General features: G+C 36.0%; 1 protein-coding gene and 1 non-coding gene across 4 annotated transcripts in view; both read left to right on the top strand.

Annotated features, from left to right (window-relative positions):
- SP3 (Sp3 transcription factor) overlaps nt 1-23,991 on the top strand; it is a 56,735-nt gene extending 32,744 nt beyond the window's left edge. For all 3 annotated transcript variants that reach the window (XM_018064790.1, XM_018064800.1, XM_018064805.1), the window contains 3 exons: nt 13,798-13,990; nt 19,195-19,391; nt 22,240-23,991. In XM_018064790.1, the coding sequence (XP_017920279.1) occupies nt 13,798-13,990; nt 19,195-19,391; nt 22,240-22,556 (707 nt within the window). In that variant the 3' untranslated portion in view covers nt 22,557-23,991. The remainder of the gene's footprint in view (nt 1-13,797; nt 13,991-19,194; nt 19,392-22,239) is intronic.
- On the top strand, nt 2,793-2,864 carry TRNAS-GGA. The gene has a single exon. It is a non-coding gene; the product is annotated as a tRNA-Ser (tRNA).

Below are 24,761 nucleotides of genomic sequence, written 5' to 3'. Positions count from 1 at the left end.
ATTCTCCAAGCCAGACTTCAGCAATACGTGAACCGTGAACTTCCTGATGTTCAAGCTGGTTTTAGAAAAGGCAGAGGAACCAGAGATCAAATTGCCAACATCCGCTGGATCATGGAAAAAGCAAGAGAGTTCCAGAAAAACATCTATTTCTGTTTTATTGACTATGCCAAAGCCTTTGACTGTGTGGATTACAATAACCTGTGGAAAATACTGAGAGAGATGGGAATCCCAGACCACCTGACCTGCCTCTTGAGAAATCTGTATGCAGGTCAGGAAGCAACAGTTAGAACTGGACATGGAACAACAGACTGGTTCCAAATAGGGAAAGGAGTACGTCAAGGCTGTATATTGTCACCCTGCTTATTTAACTTCTATGCAGAGTACGTCATGAGAAACGCTGGACTGGAAGAAACACAAGCTGGAATCAAGATTGCTGGGAGAAATATCCATAACCTCAGATATGCAGATGACACCACCTTTATGGCAGAAAGTGAAGAGGAACTAAAAAGCCTCTTGATGAAAGTGCAAGAGGAGAGCGAAAAAGTTGGCTTAAAGCTCAACATTCAGAAAACGAAGATCATGGCATCTGGTCCCATCACTTCATGGGAAATAGATGGGAAAACAGTAGAAACAGTGTCAGACTTTATTTTGGGGGGCTCCAAAGTCACTGCAGATGGTGACTGCAGCCATGAAATTAAAAGATGCTTACTCCTTGGAAGAAAAGTTATGACCAACCTAGATAGTATATTCAAAAGCAGAGACATTACTTTGCCGACTAAGGTTTGTCTAGCCAAGGCTATGGTTTTTCCTGTGGTCATGTATGGATGTGAGAGTTGGACTGTGAAGAAGGCTGAGCGCCGAAGAATTGACGGCGTTTGAACTGTGGTGTTGGAGAAGACTCTTGAGAGTTCCTTGGATTGCAAGGAGATCCAACCAGTCCATTCTGAAGGAGATCAGCCCTGGGATTTCTTTGGAGGGAAAGATGCTAAAGCTGAAGCTCCAGTACTTTGGCCACCTCATGCGAAGGGCTGACTCATTGGAAAAGACTCTGATGCTGGGAGGGATTGGGGGCAGGAGGAGAAGGGGACGACCCAGGATGAGATGGCTGGATGGCATCACGGACTCGATGGACATGAGTCTGAGTCAACTCTGGGAGTTGTTGATGGACAAGGAAGCCTGGCGTGCTGCGATTCATGGGGTTACGAAGAGTCAGACACGACTGAGCGACTGAACTGAACTGATACATATATATATATATTTATTGTTATGCTTGCTCTTCTCTGTCATTGTATATTGTGTCTGTGAAAGCAGGTACATAACTTGTCTTAGAAAATAGGTCTCTGTAAAGAAAGGCCATACCTGGACCTAGGAGCTTTGAGTTTGATACTGTTAACTACATGGGATTTAACTAAAGGGACAAATGTGTCCAAATGTGGGAGGGAAAGTAAATTGAATATTTGAGCAGCATGGGGACTTGGGAGCCACGATTCTTCAGTAAATATATCATTTCTTTCTAAGCACATGATAGGATTGCCGTTTCATGTCATTTTTAAAATCAGCATAGCCGTCCAGCTTACTGTGGCCGTAAAATGTGAATGGAAGTTTTAAGAGCAGAATGATTTACCACATTGCCTTCTACCTTCTTGGCAAGACAGTCTTGGAAGCATGTGTCAAGTAGAGTCCTGAGGGACTGTGATAGATTTTTTCTCCTGCCAGCCCAAGTTGGACATGTAAAATTGATGGGAAACAAACTTTTGTTGTGTCAAGCCACTGAGGTTTTTGGATTGTTTGTTAACTGTAGCACCACCTCACTAATTCTTATTGATGTATTATGTTATAATTTTAGTCATAGTAGGTGCTCAGTAAATGGTGAATACACTAAACTTTGAGGGCATAAGAAAATGAACAAATTCTAAAACTGCCAAGTAGCTTTTTGGCTTGTATTTCTTATCAAGCCAAGCCCACCCATGGACTCTTTTATGTGTAACATGGCAAAGAGATTATATCATGTATTGTAGAAGACACAGGAAAAATTAAGAGAACAGTGAAACTTGTAGCATTTTAATTAGAAATAATTGTTAAATAATTGTAAAAACTAGAAATAATTGTTGAACTATATATGGTTTACTGGGTCTACGGTCCCCAACCTTTTTGGCACCAGGGACCAGTTTCATGGAGGACAATTTTTGCATGGGCTTGGAGTGAGGTGGTGGTTTCAAGATTATTCAAACGCATTATATTTATTGTGCACTTTATTTCTATTATTACGTTGTGGTAATTTGGTAATGCCAGCAGTGGGGAGTGGCTATACATGCACATGGAGCTTGGCTCCTGCTGTGCGGCCTGGTTGCCAGCAGCCACAGACTAGTTGCTGGTCCTTGACCCGGGGCTGGACCCCTGATTTAAAGCATTGTTTCCTGCTTCTGGTGGCAGCAACTAAAGTTAAGATTGTTGAATCTGTAGAATGTGTAGTGAATAAACCTTAGGAAGAAAGTAATAGGCATTTTAAACACAGGATTGAGGAAATCAATTGAGGGTATCTTTTGTTTCAAGGCAGTATTTTTAAAAATGAGGTGATAGGGGAAAAACCCCAAAGGACTGTTTTTTCTAACGCTAATGTCAGTGGCAGCAACAGCAGCTTTAGTTCAGTGCCAGAGTAGAACCTTTCCTCATGAAGCCTTAGGTAGAACTCCAGTGTATAAAGCTGAGCGTATGGGGTTGCGCTGATTTATATAAAGGCCTGAGGCTTACACATGGTCATCTTTCTGCTGACATTTACAGTATCCTTGGCTTCCCTGGTGGCTCAGAGGTTAAAGCGTCTGCCTGGAATGCAGGAGACCCAGGTTCGATCCCTGGGTCGGGAAGACCCCCTGGAGAAGGAAATAGCAATCCACTCCAGTACTCTTGCCTGGAGAATCCCACGGAGGGAGGAGCCTGGCAGGCTACATTCCACGGGGTCGCAAAGAGTCGGACATGACTGAGCGACTTCACTCCACTTCACTTAAGGAACTGTAATTAGAAAATCCCTGTTCTGGAGCACGTATGGCTGCTGTGGCCATCTTCATTTTGGGGGTTTGGGTTTCTTAGGAAAAGCCTTAAGTTCTTTCTTTAGGCATAATTTATTTTATATACAGTTTTAACAATTCTGACAAATTTCCCAGTTTAAAACTGGCTTGGAAGATACACATTAGAATGGGCAATGAATGTGTAGCCTGGGAGACAGGATTGGAAGAGTTGGGAAGAAGGCAAAAAACCAAACCAAAACAAAACCCACAAGTAGATAGAAATAATAATAGTAAAAACAGAATTCTGTGTGTCTTTGACACAATGTAATTAAGTCTGGAGCGATTTCCATTCAAAATATGGTAACCTGTAGTTTATCTGGTGAACTACCATCCTAAACAACTCATGCCCTGCAGATTTTGAATTTTAGAAGTTTTCTATTTTTTTTTTAGCGATAAATAATTAAAACATTGAAGTAGATCACACTCTTCCAATGTTTACTTTTTTAAGGACTTTCTGATAATTAAAACTTGTGAGAGACCCCCCTTGTTTAGATTTGAGAGAATGAGCATATAGTGATGTGCTATATGCCGTTGCCTCTGTTACTTCAGTGAGTTATGATGCAGATACATAGTATCTATCTTGTCGGTTACTTTCTAAAAGAATGCTTTAAGAGATGACTGCGAACACAGCTTTTTTTGTGTGAGGTGGCCATGTTGCATGGCTTACAGGCTCTTAGTTCCTTAGCCAGGGAGTGAACCCGGCCCCACTCCCACTTCAGCAGAGAAAGGGCCACGCCCTGACCAGTGGACCACCAGGGAACTCCTAAGTGCAAACCAATTTTGAAGAGAATTCACTTGCTGTGTGAAATTAGAATGGATTAGTGGTAGAATTAATGTAGTGCCATCTTTTACTCCCTTGGTGAGTAACATAATATATATGTGATCATGGGAGAAGATATGTTTAATATCTACTGGAAGGATGATATGAAAACTGAAGCGTCTTAAGATTGTGAGAGGTGAGGTAACAAAAAATCATATGAACTTACTGCTGTTTTTGTATATTTTCCTTCTTAGTCTTACTAAAGAAGATTAAAAAAAACCCCAGTGTATTTAGTCCTGAATTGCTTAGACTAAGAAGGTGTTTTGCTTATTGCAGTGACTCTTAGGTGATTGGGAGGTAAACTACTATAGGGATCCAGTTTATATTATGATCATGGTTTGTTTTGAATGAAGAACAAAAATTAGATCTTACAGTTTAAGTACTAATATTACTCATAACGTGTGACTTCTGATCATCGTTTTGTCTCTAAAAATTGAATCTCCTTTTAGGATGAATGTTTGGTACTATTAGGATTTGAATAGTGACAGTTGTGAGACCTCTTGTAACAAATTACCGTTTTTTAGATGGCAGTCAGGGCTTTATTGGGAACTCTCTTTTGGGTATTATTTTAACCTAGGGGAGTGGTGGAGGAAAACATCTTTTTCTTTTTTAAGAAACTTTGGAATAGCTTTAAAGTCTTTTTTAATCTGAAATTAACGAGGAAAACTAGTCTCTTCAGCTTAATGGAGGAAGGGATGAGCCTTAGCAAAGAATACTGCCTGCAATAACATTGATGTGTATCCTTCATAGTTAATTTGAACTTTTATCTGTGACATTGAAGATTTATCAGTAAGATTCCTAAAATGGGTCATCTGTGGGAGTTGGAAGCAACAAGGGAAATTTCCCCAGATTTTAAAAATTGTTAGTAAAAAGCACATAACATATTTTCAGTGTTTTAGGTATATAGTTCAGTTCAGTTCAGTTTCAGTTCAGTCACTCAGTCGTGTCCGACTCTTTGCGACCCCATGAATCGCAGCACGCCAGGCCTCCCTGTCCATCACCAACTCCCGGAGTTCACTCAGACTCATGTTCATCGAGTCAGTGATGCCACCCAGCCATCTCATCCTCTGTCGTCCCCTTCTCCTCCTGCCCCCAATCCCTCCCAGCATCAAAGTCTTTTCCAATGAGTCAGCCAGTACTGTTAAATATATTCACACTAGTGTACAACGGGCTGTAGAGCTTCTCACCTTGTGAAACTGAAACAGTGCCCATTCCCTGTCTTGCTTTGCCTTTGCCATTTGGTTGCTCAGCCGTACCTGACTCTTTTGCGACCACATGGACTGTAACCTCCCATGGACTGTAATTCTAGCACCACTGGCAACCACTGTTCCGTATTCTATTTCTGAGATTTTGTATATTTCTGATACTTCATATTAGTAGACTCATACAGCATTTAATCCTTTGGTGACTGGCTTGTTTCACTTAGTATAATGTTCTCAAGATTCATCCATGTTGTGTAGCACATGACAAGATTTCCTTTTTTAACGCTGCACAATATTTCTCTGTGTGTATATACAACATTTTCTTTATCAATAGATTTTTTTAAAGTCACTAATTTAATTTGAACAAGCTAAATTAAAACTGCATATTCAAATGTAAAGAGGCTAGACTACTATTCCTGGACATTAGCCCCGGGAGGGAACTGATTTCTAGCAATACTTGCAGTACGTTTTTCTTAAATTTCTGTTTGGCTGTGCTGCATCTTCATTGCTGAGTGCAGGTTTTCTCTAGTTGCGGCGAGTGGGGTTTCCTCTAGTGGTGCACAGCCTTTTCATTGCAGTGGCTTTTCTTGTATATCACCGGCTTCAGTAGCTGTGCAAGGGGTTAGTTGCCCCTCTGTGAGTGGAATCTTCCTGGACCAGGGATGGAACTCGTGTCCCCTGCATTGGCGGGTGGATTCTTAAACACAACCACTGGGGAAGTCCCTGCAATGTGGTTTTGCATAATTCTTTGTCTTTTGTCCTGGCTCCAGCTGTGTGACTTAAGGGAAACTAATAACCTCTTTGTTTTCTCATAAATAGGACGGAAAAAGTACTGCTAAAACCTTAGGGTAGTTGGGAGTATGAAGTCAGTTAATGTATATTAAGTACTCGTAATAGTGTTCAACAAATAGTAAACCTTACATTTTATCACCTGGTAGAGTAGAACGCTGTTTCTTTAACAGTAACATATATTTAGTACTGCAGATTAAATAAATATTTTACCGTTTACAGTGTATTAATTGTAGGTCATAGGTTTTCTTCTATTTGTGGTATGTCTATAACATGAGGTCTTCTATAAGGCATATTAGAAAATCAGTCATTTCCAGTTATATCTATGTGTGTGTATCTTATAAAAGCTTTTGTTTAGATTTACTAAGAAGAATAATTTTATTAATGTATAATCTTTAGTTGGGTAGAAAAGCTTTGAAAATAATTTGGGAAAAGACTATAAAAAATAGAGGGTTGGACTTGAAAGAGATTAATAGAGATGAAATTAAAGATTAAATTTGAGGGGAAGGGAGCAGTCATAGAAGAGTAATGATCCAAAGCTAAGAATATAGGGTTTATGGGAAAGAGATTGTTTCATGTTAAAGCAGAGATTTCATATATATATATATATATAGTTTATATTTGGTAAAGAAATAAAATTTGGTTTTAAAACTTTTCACTAAAATGTTAATTCTTTTGATCAGATTAGAGAAGTTACATTTTTAGGAATCCATGTCTATAGTTTAGAACTATCCCCTTGAAAGAAAAACTAGAAAAAGACATGGTAGCCCTGAAATGTTCATAGGAATTTAAATAATTATGAATGTGAAAATCTAATTAAATAATATATGAGATCTTATAGGATTATCCTGTAATTCTGTTTAGGTGATTTTTATAGCAGGTGAAACTGATTAAAGAGAAAACAAATAAAATTTTAGAATCAAAGGAAGTAATATCATCAGTACTTTAAAAATTGAAGGCAGAAAACATGAAAGCCTTTGATAAGAACAACAAAGTCCTAATGATATCCTATTGATAAAGGAGAATGTCTCATTTTATCAATAGTACTATAATTCATATTTATCTAGTGTTATTAAAATTAAATATGCATGTTTCAGACTTGATAAACCAGCAAAGAACTTATTGTAAATACTCTGTTAGCTCTGTTGACAAGTAATTAGCAAATGGTCTTCAGAAGAAGCGTTTAGTATTTCTTCTGGTAATATTTTTATTAGAAATCTAGACACTAGATTTATGAGTTATTAATGCTTCAACTAATGCTTCAACTAATATTGATTATACAGCCTCTATTTTTTCTTTATTTAAAAGCGTATTAATGACATGTTAAAATATATCTTTCTATAATTTTGTATTTGTCCATTGACTATACAAGAAAATTGGTCCTATCTTTGTAACCATACTGTGTGTGTGTGTGTGTGTGTGTGTGTGTGTGTGTGTGTGTGTGTGTATTTTTCATCATTTGATGTCCCTGTTTCTTTTTCTTTTCCTTCAGCTCTTACTGAAGTGTGCAGGAAATTGGGAAAAAATTCTTGTCAATTTTTTTAATGTCTGACTGCAGTTGGTCTTCATTGCTGCTCGTGGGCTTTCTCTAGTTCTGTGTAGAGAGTGGGGGCTACTCTGTTTTCAGTATTGTTCTTTGCAGTAGCTCTTCTTGTGGAGCATGGGCCCTAGAGGGTGTACACTTCAGTAGTTGTAGCCTGTGGGCTCCAGAGCTCAGGCTCAGTAGTTGGTGGCGCAAGGGGTTACTTGTCCCTTGTGTGGGATCTTCCCAGACTAGAGATCGAACCAGTGTCCTTTGCATCACAAGATGGATTCTTAACCACTGGACCACTGGAAACACCCTGGAATTTTTTTTTTTTCATTTATATATTTCTTGTACAAACTTGTTTTATTTGGGTAGACTTCGAAAACAGCTTTATCTATGGGACAGAGCTATAGTTGAAACTGTAAACTAACAGTAGCCTGTTATGTATCAGGCCAGATGAAGAGGAAATTTAAGCATTTTGAGGTAGAAAATATTAATAGGGACAGTAAAAAACCAGTGCTGTTAAGTTTACAAAGTTCTTAAATGTACACACAAGTGTCCTTGAGAACTTACGATTATGTTGTTCTTGAAAAGATTTCTTCACATGGCTTTTGGACACCAGTTTCCTCCTGTCTCACTGTTCTTTTGTTTTAATCTCCTCTGTTCACTTTAGTGCCCCAGGGTTTCTTAACTGTATACACTCCATTCCAGGTGACTCTAAGTAACCAGCTATTTATGTTGATGATGCCCCAGTTTTTATCTGTGGACCATAGTTCTCTTTGAACTCCAGATCTGGTAGCTGCCTAATCAGCATGATTATTTGAGTATTTCATAGGTACTCAAAACTTTCATGTCCAGAAACGGACCCCCGAGTGGCAGCTCTTTGCCATAGTTTCTCTGCCTCTGCGGCTGCTGTTGAGTTGCCTCAGTCGTGTCTGACTCTTTGGGGCCCTGTGGACTGTAGCCCGCCAGGCTCCCCTCTTCATCGGGATTCTTCAGACAAGAATACTGGAGTGAGTGGGTTGCCATGCCCTCCTCCAGGGATCTTCCGCACCCAGGGGTCGAGCCCGCATCTCGCGCGCCTCCTGCACTGGCAGGCGGGTTCTGTACCACTGGTGCCCCTGGGAGCCCTTTTTCTACCTCTGCTCTGCTCTATTTCAGTTAATGGCAGCTCCATCTTTCTAGTCGCACAGGGCTGAAACCTTGGAGTTGAATTTAACTCCTTGCTCTCACACCTCACATAAAATTGTTATCAAATCTGTTCACAAATATCTTTGACTCTACCTGCAAAGATTTCCTAACTCTGACCATTCCTTACTGCATCCTCATTAACTAGTTTCAGGCCGCTATATCACCCTCTTACTCTCAGTGGCTTCAGTCACTGAATAAAATGTAAGCTTTTAGTGACCTACGAGGCAATACACAATGTATGACATCGTATATGATGGTATCCCCCATTTACCTCAGCTGTCTTACCACTTACTCCTCTTCCTTCCTATTCATTTGCTATCTAGCCTCATAGGCCTGCTTGTATTTCTCTGAACACAACAAGCATACGTCCACCTTGCTCTTCCTTTTACCTGGAATTCTCACCCCCACCTTCTTGCTCTTCGTCTTCCTTCAGGGTCAGATGCTCTAGTGTCAGCAGAGCCTTTTCTGGCCACTGTAGTTGAAACAAGTACTTCACTCCTTTGGCTTTTTGTCTGTCCCTACTCTACTTTTTTACCATAACAGTTCACCACCACACAAAGCATTATGTATATTTGATCCTTGAACATGGGTTTGAACTGCTCAAATCCATTTATACACAGTTTTTTTCAGTAGTAAATACAACAGTGCTACACGATCTGCGTTTGGTTGAATCCTCAGATGTGTATAGAGGGACAGACAGTTACACCCCTGCCTTGTTGAGGAGTCAGCCGTATTAACTTGTTTATTTGTCCTATTGTCTCTCACTAAAAAGTAAACTTGATAGAGGTATGAACTTAACTCTTATGAACTTTTATCCTTGAAACCTAGAACAGTGACTGGCATATTGTGATCACTCACATATTTGTAGAGTGAATAACATTATATTCTAAACTTCAAATTAAGGACTTAGTTTTTGGAGCACAGTCGTCTTAAGGTTTTTTTGTTTATAAATTCCAGTGGTGGGAGAAGGGGGTCATTGGTTATATAGGAACTAGAGTTGAAACTACAACAGACATTGATTGACTGTCTTTAAGACTCCCTAAGTAATCTCCTGTAGGTTACTTTAAGTTTTTGTATTTAGAATCTTTCAAAGTATAATATACATTCAGAAAAATGTACAAATCATATGTGTATAACTTGATGAATTTTTATAAAATGAATACATAGGAGAAATTACCACCTGGGTCAAGAAATAAGATATTGCCAACAATTCAACAGTCCCCCTGTACCTGGTCATTATTCGTTGTAAAGGTAGGCAGTCACTGTGTAGTAGTATTTCCTGTTGCTTTGAGCTTTGTGAGCTTTATTTAAATGGCATACCTGTCTATAGATATAGGCATTATATGTAAGAGAGTGTGTGTGTTTGTCTCCTATTTAAAATTACATGTTGGTAATGTTCCTGTTGCATATGAGTTCATTTTCATTGTTCTAACATATTCACTGTATGAATGAATATATCATGATTTTCCCCCTATTCCGACACTAACATGTATGAGTCACTTCCAGTTAAAGGTGAGTTCCTGTAGTTTTAGTGTCATGTGCATATACATTTCTGTTGGAGTGAAATTACACGGTTTATAGGGTGTACGCACGTAGGCTCAGCTTTAAGAGATATGGTCCAAAGATTTCCAAAGTCGTCTTGTGGATTTACATGTCCACCTGCAGTGTGGGAGTTTCTGTTGCTGTACTGCTTTGCTAACAGTTGGCCTGGTCTGTTTTAAAAAGTTTTAGCCATCTTGGTGGATGTGTGTTTCACTGTGATTTAAATTTTTCTGGTGTCTAATGATATTGAATACCTTTTCATACTTACTCTTCTCTTGCGCTTTATAAACAGTAGATTTCTAAGAGTAACTGGATACCATGTGGGGCTCTAAGAACAGCTTGGTAAAAAATACTTTCCTATTATCTCTACTTAGATACTGAGGAAGATACAAACTTGACTGCTAGTACTAAAGATTTAGTTTGAAGGTTTGTCTGTCTTAAATTGATAATGCAAGTTGGCAAAGGGGTTATTTAGAATTAGGTAAATTTATGATTAATATTCTAAAATAACCCAGTGTGTGTATGATCAAGTAAAATGAAAAAATTGGGTATAACACCTGTTGGGCAGTTTAACTTACTGTTTTTAGTGAGCACTAAGTGGTCCTGTCCATATGAACTGATTTTTCTTTTTTTTCCACTAAGTGATGCTAGGAAATTAAGTATCCATTTGGGATAAAATGAAAAATTTTAAGTCTTATCTATATGTGTTATTTATAGATAGAAGGAGCATAGTGAAGCCAGAGACAGTCTTTGCAGGTAGATTATTAGCTATACTGGAAATTCCTCCTTAAGGAAGGGTTTTTTAATTTAGTCAGATTGTATTTTCTGAGCACTTTTGAGTGAAGCATTATCTAAAGGGATGTGTGAACCAGTAAATAGAATTAATTCCAACATAAGCGTGTATGAAGGAGATGGCATTTGAACTAATCTTGAAGGATAAGTAAAGGTTAGTGTTAGTTGCTCAGTCATGTTAAAATTATTTTGTAGGTTCCATTGAGAGAATTAGCAATAGGAGTAGGAATGCCCTTTTAATATTGTTATCCTCTCAGTCAGGTTGTAGTTCATTCTTGCCCTATCTCATCAGTTGCTTTATTTGTTCTGTGTGTTGTCTTTAAATCTTTCTTCTGTCTCTCTAGACTTCTTTATCTGTATTTAGCATTCTGTGCTCCTTTTTCCTTGCTGTCTTGTTACAAATAATGTGAAATGAGTAGCTTTAAAACCATCAGAGAGAGAAAAGCAAATCCTGTCTATTAACATGCACATGTGAAATCTAGAAAGACCGTCCTGATGAACCTCTTTGCAGGGCGTGGAGGCCCAGACATAGAGAATAGACCTGTGGGCCCAGTGGGGGAGGAGGGGTGGGGCGAATCGAGGGAGCAGCATGGAAACACACACTACCATGTGGGTGCGATGGCGGGAACATGTGTATGCCTTGAGCTGATTCATGGTGGTGCATGGCAGAAGCCCACACAGTATTGTAAAGCAATTATCATCCATTAAAAATATTTAAGATTCCTCATTTCATGGACTCAAAATTTATCCAGCATGGGATACGTGCTATTTGTATGCTGAGACTTTTAATTAACTGGTAAAAAAGCTAATACTATGAAGTGTTTGTGCAAGTATTTAAATGTTTGTCATAATGATGCAGGTGGACACCTGATTATAGAGTGATCAGTACTCATTTATGTTGTGTGTTTGGATGAATTTTATACGTATCTAATTCATCTTTTCGCTAGGGAAATAGAAACCAGCTTTCCCCTTAACTTCCAACCATCAAATTCTCTCTGCCTCTGAGGTCTAACACAGTTCATGGCACATAGTAGCTAATTATTTATTAAATGAAAGAAGGTGCTTATATCTTTTCTTCTCATGTAATAGAAGAAAAGATATAAGCACCTTCTTTCATTTAATAAATAATTAAGCCATAATTAAGCCATCACCCCCTCCTGACTTCTCAAAGACTTCACCTCTGTGTTTGCAGTCTCTCCCTCTGCAGTGGAGCTTCCTCGTGAACAGTTACACATGTTCCAGTCTCTCCTGCCTCCACAAACTGAACGAACCTCTCCCTCCCCAGCCTCAGCCTGTGTTCGCAGGTTTCCATCTCCCTCTCGAACCAGATGTTTTGAAAACTTACCTGTACCTGTTACTAAACACTTTTTCGCTTCTTGCCCGTGTTCTTAGTTTCTGTCTTGATGTCTTGATTTTTCTACCTGATGTTGGTACCTGATGTTGACCACTTCCTCTCTTTCCTTTCTTTTAATATAGCACATTTTCCTGGGTACTTCTTTCTTTCACAGCTTCCTCCTCTTCTGTCTGTTTAAATACCTGCATTCTTCACAGGCTAATTCTCTTCTCATTCTACTCGTAGCCTTTGCATTTTCTAACCTACTTCTTTGGATGGACCCCATCTGTGCAGGTCCAACTTTTTTTTTTTTACTGGTTTGTCTGACAACAGTTCAGACTCCATGACCAGCAACACTGAACTCATTAACTGTCCCTCTTTACCTCCACCTGAACCTTTGCTAGTGTTTACTATTGCAGTGAAAGGCACCACCATCTACCCGGTTGCCCAGGCCAGAGTGCTCTCTCTTCCCATTTCCCTCCTTGATTTTTAGTTGTAGTTATTCTTATAAATTTAAACTATTTGAGGCATTTTTCTTGGTTTCACATTCTAGTTTTCATTAGTATAAATTCAGGAGATATTAGATAAAGCATATTTTATTCTTCATGCTACTTTTGGCTCTAATTATTAATGACTAATACAGATCTAAAGTAATTTTCTATTGAGATTTTTAGTTTACATAAATCAAAATAAAAATGAGCAGAAATGTATGTTTTACCAAAGGTGATTTTGTTCAGTATTCTAAATCATGTATTGTTTTTTAAAAGAATTTGCTTTTTTTGGAATTGAAAAAACCTCTTAGCTCACTTAGAAAATGATGTCATGTCATTATTGATATAAAGAAAGATGTTTGGCTATGTTGAGAAAATGATGTAGCTTCCTTCCGTATCCATCTTCTTCACCATTGCATGCTCATTTTGTTTCTCAGTCTGGTTTATAATACAATTCCTTGAAAATAAAAACTCTCTCATACATAGGTACCTCCTTCCACAGTGATACTGTGGTTGTGCCCATTATGGATGTTTTTGCAAGGATTGACTTTAAAGGTTAGGTTTATGAGTAATAATTTCATAGTACCTACAGGTAGGCATAATTGCATTCCCATAATACCTACATTTTGAATTCCCGTAGTTTCTACAAATGGGTATAATTGATATAGACTGTACAAGAGAGGTTTAAGGCATTAGAATTTGTTCCAGTCTGAGTTGACCGTTAGATATATTGACTATTTGAACAGTTATAATTAAGTTTCAGATTGTTTTATGACTTAGCTTGCTCAAAAAAAAATTGGCTTTCTTACTGAATTTTAAAAAACAAGCTCTCATGCTTTCTTTTTGGCTTAATCTCTGATATTTAGAATAAAACAAGTTGTTTTAGAAGAATAATCCACAACAGGGAGCAATGATTATGCTCCACCAACAGAGGATTTTTTTACGTATACATAGTACTTACTCATTTTATCTTAGAGAGGCTCAGATCTCTTGCTGTCTTTTTGGGCCAGTGGGCTGCTTCTCATCTGTATTTGTTTTTTTCTTTAGATATTAGGATCAAGGAAGAAGAACCTGATCCTGAAGAGTGGCAGCTCAGTGGCGATTCTACATTGAATACCAATGATCTAACACACTTAAGAGTACAGGTGGTAGATGAAGAAGGGGACCAACAACATCAAGAAGGAAAAAGACTTCGAAGGGTAGCTTGCACCTGTCCCAACTGTAAAGAAGGTGGTGGGAGGTATGCACACATGCAACATCCTTTTTTTTTTTTTTTTTAGGCTGCTGATATCATCATCCTAATTTTTTAAATGCTGCATGCCCTGACACCTAATTAAGGGAAATTATTCACTACATGATCATCTTGTGTGTTTGTCTGTATGAGTGTGGCAGAAAAAGTTAGTGCACAAAACATGTGAAATCACATTTTTAGTTCTGAATGCCTTTTTTAAAAAAAACTAAAATTAGTTTACTTTAAAAAGAAGTATAGTAAGATGCCATTTAATAGGCCCATATCAGATAATTTGCAACCCAGCAATGAGATTTGCCTAAACACTGATAAGTTGCTTCTTGAGAATAACTTATATAATATAAAAATAAGTTTAGAAATTGGTGATAAAGTGTATTTTCCATTTTCAACAGAAATGAATAATAAGCATTAATGGTGGAATTTTTTAAAAAGTGAAACTGTAATATTTCTGTTCAGTGTTTTTAAAAATTTAAGAAAAAAATGACAAACTCAAAACCTATCAGTAACTGTATTAAATGTGGATGGATTAAGCTTAATAATTAAGAGATTGAGTCTCTGATCATCCTTAAACTCCAGCCTTACATTGATTATAAAGAACATCTTAAATTGGCACAGAAATACTGAAAATAAAGGAATGAAAGAGATTTATTAGGCAAATGTTAACAAAAAGGAAATATGCATAGCAGACATGGTATTATTTGATATCTGTTTGATTTTTTCGCCTAATCAAATGGATAGATAGGGATATATTTCTTAATAACATGAAGTTTTCATCAAGAAGTTTACTAGCCATGGTACCTTTTTCCCACAACTTTGAAGTGTATAGAGAAAAAACTGATAGCACTCTAAAGACATACTAACCAAATCCTCCAGTCATAGTGAAATATCTTAATATACCTCTGTCAGAAATGAGCTATTTAAATAGACTGGGGGTGGGGGGATCTATGAATAGAGTTAATGAACTTGATCTAATAAAGCCTACCTGCCTTTGAAAAGTTGATTTGTACACTGGCCAGCCCATTCACATTAATAATAATAACTAATTGTTAATACTGAGAGCTTACTGTGTTCTAGATAGTCTTATATGTGAGGCATGGAGAGGATGAATGGTTTTTAAGAGCATGTACAACTGGGATTTGGACCCAGTTTCTTACTCTAGGACCTGTCTTAAACCACTATACTGCTCCTGAGTAAATTTGCTTCTGCATCTGATCCTTAGGCATTTGTATTTACTAATGGTAATTATTCACTTGTTTGATTTATTCTTTGAAATGTTTTGGTCAATTTAAATAAGTTAGTGTGGAATTTAGTTAGACAACAACTTTTCTGAAGTTTACTCTCATTTTTAGAGGAACTTTCAAGATAAATTTTTCATGAAAGTCAAATCTGAGGATCATGGCTTTGCCTGTGTTTTGCTTATTATTTTTCTTTAAATGGAAAGTTTCAAATTTATTAAACTAAAACATGCCCCCAAAATTCAGAAATATAGAAGAGTATTAAAATAATACTTAATTTCCAGCCCACTTCAAGATGACTGTTGTAACATATTTGTATTTATCTTTCTAGACTTTAAATATATTTTAAAGTAGGATCACCTTCTCTGTTTTACATGTCTGTTCTTATTTTGAAAATTCTTGTGATCATACTTCCAAGTCTACAAAAAGCTTGCATCAATTTTTTATGACTATAGTATTCTAGTGTGTGGATGTATAAGAATTTAAAACCTTTTTGGGAGTTTATTGTCAGTTAATTCTTACACATATGTCTTTGCACGTTTGTCTGATTATTTCATCAGTATAAGTTGGCAGTGGTGGAATTGTTGGATCAAAGGGAAATGTCTCCTAGAAAGTTGCATCAATTTGTATTCCATCGGTGGATAGGAGAGTGTCTGTTTGCCCACACCCTTGCCAACAATGAATTCTGTCATTTTAAAAACCTTGAAAGTCTGAGAGATGAAAAGTAATGCCTCACTATTATTTTACTTAGTAGTATATTTTTGTTACTTTGTGAGATTGAACATTTTTTGTTGATATTTTACCATTTAAAAATTTTGTAAATTATTTCTGTCTTCTGTGAATCTGTTACTTTGTCTGTGTCATATGTGCAGATTTTTTTTCCAGTTTTACATTGCCTTTCAATTTTTTCAGTGGTTTGCAAAATGTGATTGTTTATATAAGTAAGGAGAATTCTCACAGTTTGCAAACTTTTAAGCATAAAAGTTTTACTTGAGATGCATTGTTATCATGCTGTTAAGTCTTCTCAAACTGAAGATTATAAAAATACTCATTTTTCTAGAACTTCTATGAGTTCATTTTAAAATAATTTATTCTGAGCAATTAAAATTGAAGTTCTTAAGAAAAAACTATATTGTTTCTTAGAGCTCATTTGCACAAAATTCAGCTAATATATTCATGATAGGCACAATCATATCATTGGCAGTTGCTACATCCAGTTAATAGAAGTATAACATATATTAAATCCCATTCTGGAAAGGTGAGATAGATGGCATTTTAAGCATTTTAGAATATTGGCCTTTTTCTTTCAGCAATATTCTTTAAAAGAATATAATAGTGTGTGTAAAGTGGCATCTTTAAAGAACTAAATTTTATCTTTTTGAGCAAGGTGTAAAATATAATTAAATATTTAAAATTATATTCATTTGGGCATTTAGCCAATATTTATTAAGCAGAACCAGGCTTCAGGAACTTTATACTCTGGTAGAAGAGATGATAGTAAAATAAATTCTAAGGACATTATTGTTATATAGGTTTTGTGTGAATTAGACCTCAACCCATTCTTTTGAATCTGTTATTTCCCCTGTCAGCATTTCAGTTTGTGTTTTGTTTCTCCTGTCCCACGCAAAAGACTCAATTTACTTTTCTTAATCCTTCCACTCAGAATTTAGCTTGCTTCATTGTATCATTCTGTCTTTGCATTGTTAAAATTTTGGGAGCGAGTTTAAGAAGTCAAGAATATGAACTTAAAATTGTTAGATTTTTTTAGGTCATGTAATAGGTATGGGGTGTAAATATATAAATCAAGAAGAAAACTTACAGTCGGTAATCTTTTATTACTTAAAGGTTGTTAACAAATTTACTTAAGTTCTCTTTCTTCATATCACATACCATAGTCCATATCTAGCATACCTATATCTTGAGTAACATTTTTCTTTGAATAGAAACTTGAACATGGGTATTGGGCTTTTCCCTTATATTGTATATTTTTGTGTGCCCTGTCTTCATTTTTTTCTTTATTATATGCCTGTCTCATTTTCAAACAATAAATATGTCTTATTTCCTTATAATTCAATTGATGAACAAATATCTTTCCCTGGAATTTTGGTTCTTTGAAAACTTATTTGTTGCAATAATTTATTTTAGTCTTGTGCTTTGTTCCTGCTCTCAGGCTGAATTTTGCAAAGTTAGTACAATAATAGCACTTTTGAATTTATAAAAGACGGTGATTCACCTGAGTGGTAGGCTTAGAAGAGAGGCAGGAAGTTATGAGTGTAGAATCAACTGAATTGGGTTCTCTGTGAAATTGCTATGGTGGACACAATATGTAAAATCAGTTTGTACACCAGTAGCCACAGACATTGCTCTTTTTCTTTGGGCCATTCAAAAGTAAATTTAAAAGAGCTAAACTAAATGGAAATACTGTTGGCTTTGGTTAAGACTTTGGCATTGCAGGTGAGCCAGCAAAACCTATCTCACTCAGCTCAGCTCTTCAAAGAGAGTTGTAGAAATTGGGGGTGGACTGGAGCTGAAACTAGAATTGTGTTAGATTATGACATCCTTGCCCTTGAGACAACAGCATGACTCCTCCTTGTCTTTACTTATGCTATTCCTCTGCCTGGAATGCCTTCCCTCCTTTCTATCTAAATCCTACCCACCTTCTCCACGAAGCCTTCTCTAACTACTGGAGCCCATTGATGTCTCCCTGTTCAGAACACCTATGGCACCTAACAGCCAGCACTGCACCGTTTAGCACTGTTTGTCCTATGGCAATTTCACATGCTACTGAGTGTGAGTACATCAAAATATAAATGTGGGGAAATATGCATTTTTCCAGTAAAATTTGAGAAACAATAGGTATATTATATACAGGAGGATTTGCAGGCTTATGGACGGTTTACAGGCTATATATCTAGACTGAGATTGTGGGAGGAGGGGAAGTTGGGTGGGGGTCTTAAATGTATCTTTTTTAATCTCAGAGAAACTGCGAAGTTTATTAAATAAAATTTCGACTGTTGATGAGTCTAAAATGTCATTTTTTAAAATATAAACTCATTTATTTGTCTTTATTCAGTAACCTTTTTTGTTGTTGTCGAGGTTGAGTAATAACATTTTCTGTAGTGTTTAATACACTTTGAATATCATTTCTGGAATCAAAAAAGTTTCCTTCTTGCTTAGGCTAAGATACCTGTGTTCACCCATCTAAGCACATACCTTCTAAGCCTTGTTCTTGCCATCAAGTACTGAAATGTAACAGATGTAAAACTTTGCAGTGTGGAGAAACTGCATTTTATTTATGTCTCTGATTTATACTTTGGGGTATCTGCATGGTTATTAGTAAGGGAATTTTAACTGTAAGATAACTTTTATTTCATACAGTTCTAGGGATCTAGGATGACAGCTTTGTCTAGATTTTTTCCTCTGGTTTTCTGTGAGTCAGTGTATATTCAGGATATGGCCATGCAAATATGTGAATACATAATGTATATATCATATTAACTTAAAGCCTGAGTAAGGCACCTAATTAATTGTACCTGTGATGAGTTATTGCATCTGTTTGTTGATTTATTTACTTTTTAAATTAGCTGACATCGTGACTTTGAATAGACCATTTAGTTTTCCTGTTCAGCTAATTTAATTGAATTGGGTCTATGCATAGTATTTGTGAATGGTTCTGACAAGATAATAAATAGCTTTATTATACACTCTGTATGAAATGTCCTTTTAAATTATGTATTTCTTGAAATATTTACATTTGGACAGCATTCACATTAGTTGTGGAGTAAAAGAACATGTAAAACTTCCAAATTCTTATTTAAATTGATTTTAAATGGTTTTGGTTTCTGATTGACCACATGGTGATGTCTTCTGTTTGAAATTCAGCATGTTGAATATGATGAGTGGTATTGTCCGTTTGAATATTTTCATATAAGTATATATTATTCTGTGTGTGTTTTTTAGAGGTACCAATCTTGGGAAAAAGAAGCAACACATTTGTCATATACCAGGATGTGGTAAAGTCTATGGGAAGACCTCACATCTGAGAGCTCATCTTCGTTGGCATTCTGGGGAGCGCCCATTTATTTGTAACTGGATGTTCTGTGGTAAAAGATTTACTCGAAGTGATGAGTTACAGAGGCACAGAAGAACACATACAGGTTACTAATCTTTACTTTTAACAGACAAAAATTAATTATAGGGCTGCATACTACCTTGAATTTTTTTAAAGCATAGCTTACTGAACTGAATCTTTTAAAATATGATTGTTTACATCACATTTCTATCTTCAGCAACATCAGTTTAAAAACACTTTAATTCTAAACAAGCCATATGGCTTATCTTATAAAATAATGTTTTATCTTATGCAGACTGTGTTTTCTTTTTCAGTTTTTTTGTTTTCATTTTATTCAGTGTCTTAAGTCACATTTATCTTATTATTGTTAATTATGTCAGTGTTCTAAATTAGTTGTATGCTTTTACTCTTGATCATTATTTTCTTCCTCCTTAACACTGTAATAATAATTCCTTTTCCTCTGATAATCTCATGTTTTAATATATGTGAAATAAGCAGAAAACTATTTTCTTTGAGGGGTAATAACCACAGGATCTTTGATGTCAGGATTTTCATTTAATTGTGTTTACATAGTGTTTGTATTGGAGAATGCAGTGACACCCCACTCCAGTACTCCTGCCTGGAAAACCCCATGGACGGAGGAGCCTGGAAGGCTGCAGTCCATGGGGTCGCTGAGGGTCAGACACGACTGAGCGACTTCACTTTCACTTTTCACTTTCATGCATTGGAGAAGGAAGTGGCAACCCACTCCAGTGTTCTTGCCTGGAGAATCCCAGGGACGGGGGAGCCTGGTGGGCTGCCGTCTCTGGGGTCGCACAGAGTCGGACACGCCTGAAGCGACTTAGCAGCAGCAGCAGTGTTTGTATGGTCATTACATGGAATGGACCTAGGAATGACCCAAATTGAATTCTAACTTAATATAACATACACAGATAGTTTTCTCAATATAGTGATCAAGATGATCATCAGTCTGTGCTCAGCATTTGAAGAATTGATAAATATATAATGTATTTACAAAGCCTAGAGAGCTTAGAAGGAAGAATTATGGTGAGACTTTGAATTCTCTGAGATCTAACTATATAAAGTAACCCATGAAATATGTAGCAGTGTACTATATGCTCTACTTGTTTTAATTTCTGTCTCATCTGGTAGGTAGACAGGTGAACTTCACCTGTTTGAAACTGCAACTGACAATATAAGAAAGTAGATAAAGTATGCCCAGAGGCAGAGATCATTATCACTGGGCTAGTAAGGCATTGTTGGGCATTAAAACCTTAAAGTGAAAGTGAAGTCACTCAGTCATGCCTGACTCTTTGCGACCCCATGGATAGTAGCCTTCACCAAGCTCCTCTGTCCATGGGATTTTCAAGGCAAGAGTACTGGAGTGGGTTGCCACTTCTTCTCCAGGGAATCTTCCCAACCCAGGGATTGAACCCAGGTCTCTCACATTGTAGACAGACGCTTTACCGTCTGAGCCACCAGGGAAGTGAGTATTAAGACCTTAAGATGGGCCTATACTAGAATTTTCTTCAGTGGAATTTGATTAGCAGGATATGAAAAGATACGGTGTAGAAGGGAAGAAAGGTCTATGATCAAAGTGTAGGAAATGCTGTGTTAAAGAGGTTTACTGTGCAAGTACCTTCAAGGAGCACCTTCAGTCGCCTGTTAGTGAGCACTGCATCTTCAGGTAGGGGAGGGAGTGGCAGCCTCTCATTGTGCCGTTTTGTCATTGAGCGTCTCCCAGAACTAATGTTTCAAGGGAGACTTTGGGAAATAACCTTCCCGGAAGAATAGAATAGTATCTAAATAGAAGAAGTGAGAGCTCTATTTGTCATGAGTGAAGATGAGATTCTCTTAATACCTTTCTTTTATGTAGGATTGAGCCACATTAGAGAGCCCTTGGAAGTTAACTAGTGGAGACCTTAAAGTATTTAGTTATCTACAGATTACTCTTACATCCCCGTACCACTTAGTACAGTGGTAAATTTCTGTACTCTAATAAAATTTGGTATTTAAGGAAGATTTTTCTGGCATTTATTTGTTGGGTTGGAGAGGGAAAGCCTAGCATGTCACTGTAATAGTTCAGGCATGAGGTCTGATGAGGACCTGCTGAGAGGAAAGTTGCTGAAATGAGATAGGTAAGACATTTTGAAGAAAATAAGAAAGTATTGGATTTGTTTATTGTGTAAATTCTGTGTATTCCTTGCCTTGCCTTCTAGTAATCCTCCCACATAGTGGGTCTTCAGCATAATAGAAGTTTTGTCTGTCTTTTGTGTTTAAAAAATGTAGTTTTAAAATACTTTAAAAATATTTTTTATTCATGTTGAAAAATAAATTTAGGCATCAGAGTCTTACTAACTTTAACATCATGATGTATTAGGCTTGCTTTTGATTATTCCAACTGAAATCAGATCAGATAACCATCTCCAGTTCTTGGGACTACCCAGTCTTTATTAGATTTCAAGCTTGTGTCTTGGCTTTAATCTTGAAGTACTTTGTGTAGTTTCTTGAATTTGCATTTATAAGTTGAAAGGTTAAATATCAGGATCTGACATGTTAATAATATCTGAAGTATAGCTTAAAACTATAGTTTTCTTTAAAGAAGTATGTTACAGGTTGTCATTTTTAAGCTGGTATCTTATAACAGATGTTTGCAAACAAACTGTTAGCATAGTTGAGGTATTAAGATTCTTATCTGATATCAGTGTATAGTTTAATTAATAAGTTTGAAGATTGCTTTTCATCCAAAAATAAAGATGATAAATTTATTTTGAAGAAAAAATATTGCAGGGACAGCTCATGAATCGAATACAATTCTAATTGAATTCTGCTCCCTGTCCCTAAAACTGTCAGTCTTGGCTTATTTTCTTTCTCAGAGAATGAGTCTACTAATGTTGCATTTAAAAAACTAAGTAACTCAATTTCTTTAACAGGTGAGAAGAAATTTGTTTGTCCAGAATGTTCAAAACGCTTTATGAGAAGTGATCACCTTGCCAAACATATTAAAACACATCAGAATAAAAAAGGTATCCACTCTAGCAGTACAGTGCTGGCATCTGTGGAAGCTGCACGAGATGATACTTTGATTACTGCAGGAGGAACAACACTTATCCTTGCAAATATTCAACAAGGTTCTGTTTCAGGGATAGGAACTGTTAATACTTCCACCACCAGCAATCAAGATATCCTTACCAACACTGAAATACCTTTACAGCTTGTCACAGTTTCCGGAAATGAGACAATGGAGTAAATATTACACAAATACTTATTCATTGTGGTTATTTTTATACAGTAGTGAGAAGAATATTGTTCCTAAGTTCTTAGATATCTTTTTATTGATGTGCAAAAATTTTTGGATTGACAGTAACTTGGTTATACATGACACTGAAATGCCTTACTTTGTATGATATTCCATAGTATATTAAAAATGGTAAAATTGCATGGGTTTTGTAGGTACTTTTGGAATCTAGAAGAAATGAAATTTTACCAAGTTATATAAAGAGAAAATTGAATTTAACAATGCGAATGGTAGTCTAACCAAATGCACCAATCCTGTGTGGTTTAGTGTAAAAATGAGAACATGTTGGTATTTATCTATTGTAAGATAAAAAAGTTGGTGGGTGAAAGAAATCATGTTATGATAAAAAAAAATTTTTGTAATTTTCTTGATGACTGGAATTTTTATTATGCATAACTGACAAATCAAGTTTCCAAGCAAATGTTACATAGTGTAGGCTTTACTTAGCTTATCAATTTGTCATTTTGAAGCTAATTATTTTAATTAGGTTAACTATGTACAATATTTTAAGCATTACTCTTGTAAGATTTTGAAAAACACATTTTAACATGGAACTCTAGGGATAGTCACCTTTTAAATCCTGTTGAAAAGCCATGTTTAAGATTTAATTTGCCAAAATAATGTCTTGTTAATATCCTTTCAATAACGAAGTTGGGCAATATAACCAATGTTTAAAAAGGTTTAAAATGTATAGGTTGAGGCATTTGGGTGGTAAGAAAATGTTATAGTGAATTATCCCTTTTCTTGAATATTGGAGGACCAAAAAAATAAGGTTTATTGCGTCTTAGCAGTGATTTTTTTTTTTTTTTTAAATCCAATCTTGTTTCCAAAAACCACATGTCTGCCAGGGCCTTAAAAGCCATCATGTAAATTACCAGTAAAGTATAACATATGCAAACATAACAAAATCACTTCCATAGTGACGATACTCCAACCATATGGATATTAGTCATAGAGAACTAGAGGTTTTATGATATTTTTTTAAGTCTTTTTTTTTTTTTTTGGTCTAGGTAGTCAGTCTGCACTTAAATATAAACCATTTTCCTTTTTTTGCTTTTTCCCTTAAAATTTATATGTATTCAGTACATTTAATTGAGAAATGTATGTTTTTTATTATGCTGTATTTTCTTTTTATTTTTTAATTATTGTTTATATTTTCAATTATTAAAAATGTACAAAATAAAGTTTCATTGCTGGTCTTGTAAGAGCTATACAATTTTCTTAAATGTATACCTATAACTGCAGCAGTTCACCTATTTCAAAAATTTGGAATTCTGTTCATTTGTTATTCTTAAGACCACCTCAAATTTAAAGGCTACCTTATTGTACGTTTAAAGTGTATTATAACAGTGTGGTAGTTAATAAAACACTATTTTTTTTCTTTTGAGTTTGTTGTATTCCTGTGCATTTAAAATAATTGCAGTGGTATGGGGTGAGAAAATTGGTATGGTTTATTTTTCTTAGCATTTTATTTGCAGATTCTTGATTTCAGACACTGAAATTATTATAAACATATATATTTACTTATAAAGGGAAGAGTAGAGGCTCCTGGAGATAACTTTTTTTTTTTCATCTAAGAATGAGCTTATTAAATAGAACTTCTGAAAAAAATCTTTTAACTCTTGGCCCACATTGATTCATAGGAATTTTATCAGTCCATTTTGCAAACCTTGTTTTTTGTTTCCCCTGTTAAAGCAATGCAGAGTATTTTGATTTATCAAAAATTTGAGTTTACTTGAAGATTCTTAAAAATGATAACATAAAACAGCTTTGGTAACCATGACGAGTTATTTGAAAAGGTTGTTTTTTAATTTACATATATTTAATCATAAAGGCAGGGTAAGAGGGAAGGAAAAATAGGATATCAGTGTTAATATCTTAGATATTTTAAAATAAAATACCCCTTTACTTTCTACATGCATAGAGTAGGGTGAAAGGTTTCCATTGTCTGTTTCCCAGGCCCAATCTGATACTGTCAGTAATACTAACATTTTTGAGTGCTTAGGACAACACTAGATACACATAAAAACAGTTTTTCTAAATGTGAAGCTTAAGCTTGTGATGAATAAGAAGTATTACTTGGAATAGTGAAAATTAATGAATGTACATTTGTTTTGAAGTTACAGGGTTAGAATTTGAATCTTTAAACTCCTTTAA

The sequence above is a fragment of the Capra hircus genome, chromosome 2 (assembly GCF_001704415.2).
Source record: "Capra hircus breed San Clemente chromosome 2, ASM170441v1, whole genome shotgun sequence".
NCBI classification, from domain to species: domain Eukaryota; kingdom Metazoa; phylum Chordata; class Mammalia; order Artiodactyla; family Bovidae; genus Capra; species Capra hircus.
This window is presented reverse-complemented; position numbering and strand designations above follow the sequence as displayed.